This window comes from Oratosquilla oratoria, chromosome 18, assembly GCF_046742065.1.
Source record: "Oratosquilla oratoria isolate Oo_2021 chromosome 18, ASM4674206v1, whole genome shotgun sequence".
Taxonomy (NCBI): Eukaryota; Metazoa; Arthropoda; class Malacostraca; order Stomatopoda; family Squillidae; genus Oratosquilla; species Oratosquilla oratoria.
The window spans coordinates 37,177,815-37,182,814 of NC_134794.1; the positions used below are offsets into that span (position 1 = coordinate 37,177,815).

The following is a 5,000-nucleotide window of genomic DNA, read 5'->3' on the forward strand; positions in this document are numbered from 1 at the left end:
TTCTACTAGAGTTTCTTTTTTAAATAAATAAAAAAAAAAAAACTCTAGTAGAAAACACAGAAGTGCTGGCAACAAATCAAGACCATAGAAGACTACCTATCCTCGAGGCTCTCTTTATTAAAGAAACATCTCCCAATCTTAATATACAAACTAGGGATTTAGAGGCCCTCCCTAGCGTAAGGAGATCTAAGCTCCCTGAAAGAAGGTACAATACTGATGACGTCACACAACAGCCGACCAATGAGGAAGTAGAATAGTTCGGGAGTCCCAGTCCAGCCCACTAGCCAATCAGAAGCCTCAAAATGAAATATCAGACCTACACTAATAGTATATAAACACAAAAATTCAATCAGATATTCACACTCTAGCCACTGATGAAGCACTAAGTAGTGTGAAAACGCGTTCTGGCCAGTTTTTCACTTTGGTAAAGCCATGCCCAAAGTAACTTACAAAACAATGTCATGTGGTGACATTATAAGACAACTTCCCGTGGAAGGGAAAAAGGTTCTCAGAGAAAGAGAAAAGGCAGATAAAAAACATTGCAATAATAATCTTGCAATTAAATAAATATATATATATATATATATATATATATATATATATATATATATTTATATGTATATATGTATATGTATATACATATATATATATATACATATTTATATATATATATATACACACATGTGTGTGTGTGTGTGTGTGTGTGTGTGTGTGTGTGTGTGTGTGTGTGTGTGTGTGTGTGTGTGTGTGTGTGTGTGTGTGTGTGTGTGTGTGTGTGTGTGTGTGTGTGTGTGTGTGTGTGTGTGTGTGTGTGTGTGTGTGTGTGTGTGTGTGTGTGTGTGTGTGTGTGTGTGTGTGTGTGTGTGCGCATGTGAATGTGAATGTATAGATACATATATACTTTATATATGACCTTCGTTTTCAGAATGGCACCGGAGGATACTTCAAGAAAAGAAAAATGTGCAGAAAAAGGCCCTATCGCACCTACGGGAACCATCAAGCCCCTATGGGAGGGGGGCGAAAAAGACGATGGTCCTCAGAACGACGAAACGATGAAACTCTTGTCTTTGAAAGAGTCTTCGGAAGCCCTCGAACTGACAGAGGACATGATACTGGAGACTCTTGGGCCAATAGAAAACACGAGGTAAAAACAAGACCTAACCTAATCTGACTCAGCCTAACCAACGTAACCTATTCTAACCTAATCTAACCTATCCCAAAGTGACTTAGCCTAACCTAAGCTAACCCTTTCGTGACAGAAGACTTGTTTGCCCAAAGCACAAATAATTCAGTATTGCATAATTTTTTCCTTACCATGTTAATTCTAACAGTTTATTATACGTCTATTTATTAACTAATTACCTATCAACTTAGTAATTTACCTGGGAGTTTCTGCACATCTTCATTTATGTATTACCCATTTATTCCTTAATTCCTTAATCATTTCAAAAATTAATTCATATCTTAGTTTATCAATCACCTATCAATTTTAGTTTACCTAAGTATTTATTTGCTTTACATCTAATTCCTGTCACACCATCCCAACGCTAGCTGTGGCTTCGGGCCCAATTGTCAGCGATTTGCCTCCGCCGAATCATATCTGGTCCTCTTCGGACTCGCCGCCGTGGCCCAAGGCATGTACTTCAGCTACAGCACCGCCATCATCACCACCATGGAGAAGAGATTCAGTCTCCCCAGCAAAATATCAGGTCTCTGACTCTCTTCTTTCTCTCTTTCTCTCTCTCTCTCTCTCGCTAGAGCTTTCTTGTGTGTGTGTGTGTGTGTGTGTGTGTGTGTGTGTGTGTGTGTGTGTGTGTGTGTGTGTGTGTGTGTGTGTGTGTGTGTGTGTGTGTGTGTGTGTGTGTGTTTTTGTGTGCGTGTGTGTGTGTGTGTGTTTGTGTGCGTGTGTGTGTGTGTGTGTGTGTGTGTGTGTGTGTGTGTGTGTGTGTGTGTGTGTGTGTGTGTGTGTGTGTGTGTGTGTGTGTGTGTGTGTGTGTGTGTGTGTGTGTGTGTGTGTGTGTGTGTGTGTTTATCGAAATAGATACCACGTGAGCCTTTATTGGTACGACGTTTCGCTTATTATAGATTTTTCAACAACATAGTCTTTTTTAATCTCAGTCGTGTTAATAAAGGGCCCGTCCTCCGATGGTGTTTATTTCGATAGCGTTTGTATATCTAACGTACCTACGCTATCCAAAACCAATCAGAGGTACACATAAATATTTGCACATCACGCTTAAACATACCCCTCATTAGAATGGATCAGTTTCCCTGAAAAAAATAATAACAAAAACCACGTCATCTAACAGGCATCATCAGTATGGGTAACGACATTGTCCAAGTCCTACTTGCGATCCACGCGGCCTTCATCGCGGGCCAGGGCCACCGTCCTCGATGGATCGCGTCGGGCCTCCTCCTGAGCTTCTTGGGCTGCATGATCACTGTCATCCCTCACGTCATCTACGGAGCGGGAGATTTCGACGTCTTCACCCGGCAGGAAGGAACGCACGCCACACGTGTTGAGGACAAAAGTTTGTACCGGGCTGGGAGAGGGTAGAGTAGTGTTTCCCAACCTTTTTTGGCCATGCCCCACCTAATCACCTCTAGAATCACCCCATGTGGTGATACATAATTCTTATCTAAAAAGAATAACTCCATTTCAGGTAAAGAAGGTTAAAACACCAATACTTTTATTTCATTTTTAAACTTTTATTTTCTACTTGAAATTTAATGTTAAAGTTTGTTAAATCATAGGCATAAACAAACTTCAAAACAACATGGCATCCATGGAAAAGAAAAATGAAATAAACAAAAGACAATTAAAGTTCTGAGCAACAAATTGCTGTGCAATCGTGGGTAATTTGAAAATCGAAGACAGAATGATGAATTAAATAAATGTGAGATATCTACATTTTTATATATTGAAATTTTACGGCTAAAAAATCACAAGAACATAGACTTTGATTACCTGAACACCTAAAAATCAAATTGCCCCGCTAAAAACCAAATTGCCCCTCTGTAGGGCATACTTTCCCACGTTGGGAACCACTGAGGTAGAGCAAAGAGATCGAGATAGTCTAAGATGTAGCAACACGTAAAGCAATAACAGAAGTACTGACAGCAGCCTAATGGGATTTTTTTTATTCGTGTTACGGTAGAGTCCATTTGTCATATCTAAATCGCAGCTTCTTTCATTTGGCTTTTGGTTTTTCCTGATATCAGTTTACGAGGTTTTGCCAAAATTTTTGATATCGTATTTATTCCAATATTGTATTACTTTACTAACGGCACCTCTACAATATTTCTTCTCTTTAGGGCAATGCCTCCCTGTAAACTAGATTCAGGATATTTCATTAATCCCCTTTACAGCAATATTTCCTTCACAAAAAAAATTCTGACTAACGCTATTCAGCTTTGGACAGGACCCTGAGGTAAAAACACATTGAAGGAGCAGAGAAAACAGGAAGTCCTTGTCACTTACATGTACCAAAGAGCCTCCCCTCCCCCTTTTTTATCATTTATCTTTGAAACATGCACGGTATGAAGGTATTTCAAAACCGCATCCCAAAACGGAAGTTAGGGACCTCATCCACGGTACGATCTGGTCTTGAGGGAGCCAGATAGATCTGGTCGGATCCGATCAGATTGGATCGTGTATGTACTGATTTTTGTTTGTCCGGTGACCTCAAGGTCATATCGCACCGTGGATGGGTTCCCTTAGGTCAGTGTTTCCCAACCTTTTTTGGCTGCGACCCTAAATCCACTCTTAGCCTGGAGTCGCGACCCTAATTGTAATAATAAATTCAACCATTTCATGTTATATTTCTACGTAATTGCATAATGTTTATAAACTTTCATTTTTATAGTTCAGTTTATATTTACTAGCACAATGAATTCAAATACATTTGAAACTTGAATGAAAAAAAAGTTTAAAAAGACCCTCTGGCGACCCTCAAAAGCACCTTCGCGACCCTAGTTTGGGTCGCGACCCTGGGGTTGGGAACCACTGCCTTAGGTGAACCACTTCTCACTAAATACACTCGAAGTAATGAGTCATTGTAACGGACGTTTGAGTCTGTGCGTACCTTAGGATTTTTTTTTCTCTCCAAACAACCAACGCAATATATGGCAAGCGTTTGTATGAAAGAATTGACTGAATTAATTGTAAATCATTTTTCTACATTTTCATCGGAGGCCCCCACTTCAGATAGTGTCGCTCGACGTAACATAGAATGAAACAAATAAAGAATGCCCATTAAGCTAAACAGGGGATTCATAAAGCTGAAGCTTGAAAATGTCTTTTAGGTGATGATCGCGACAGGTTTTCAGAAAATTTATCCCATTTGGCCAAATGTTTTTTTTTCTATACTAAATAATATCATACATCACTAGTTAGACTATGAACAGCATTTAAGTACACACGTTCCAATGAGCCCGTTATAAATTTCACCGACATTAGTCCACCTCTGCAGTCAACTCCCACCTACTCTGTTCATCAATGCAATTTTTGACAGTGACGACAATCTTATTCATGTATTTAAAATCTTTATTTAGATAAATTGTAGAACCCCCTGATAGAAAAAGTCCGAAGTGCTCCGCCGTCACTCAGGTCATGGTAAAGTTGTTTTATTACTCAATTTACAGCTTGGAGCATATATGGTTAGGTTAGGTTAGGTTAGGCTAGGCTAGGTTAAGTTAGGTTAGGCTATGTTAGGTTAGACTAGGTTAGGTTAGGTTAGGCTAGTGTCACCACCACTTGTGCTCAGCCATGCGCTGTCAATCAAGTCATGGTAACGTTTTTTTTTATTATTATTATTACTCAATTTACGGTTTGGGGTCATGGGGGTGATAGTAACCTAACCATTAATGCTCCAAAACCGTAAAATACTGAGTAGCAGAAAAAATTACCATGACCTGAGTGACGGCGCAAAGCGACATAGGCCTTCTGACCTCTGTTGATCAGTGTGTACCTGTGGGGTGATTCTACAATCTATCCTCAT

The 5,000-nt window shown here is 39.7% G+C and overlaps 1 protein-coding gene across 4 annotated transcripts in view; it reads left to right on the forward strand.

Moving 5' to 3' along the window:
* LOC143035153 (solute carrier organic anion transporter family member 74D-like) overlaps window positions 1-5,000 on the forward strand; it is a 24,387-nt gene that overhangs the window by 12,167 nt on the left and 7,220 nt on the right. For all 4 annotated transcript variants that reach the window (XM_076201786.1, XM_076201785.1, XM_076201782.1 and 1 more), the window contains exons 2-4: window positions 926-1,144; window positions 1,552-1,709; window positions 2,310-2,531. In XM_076201786.1, the coding sequence (XP_076057901.1) occupies window positions 927-1,144; window positions 1,552-1,709; window positions 2,310-2,531 (598 nt within the window). In that variant the 5' untranslated portion in view covers window position 926. The remainder of the gene's footprint in view (window positions 1-925; window positions 1,145-1,551; window positions 1,710-2,309; window positions 2,532-5,000) is intronic.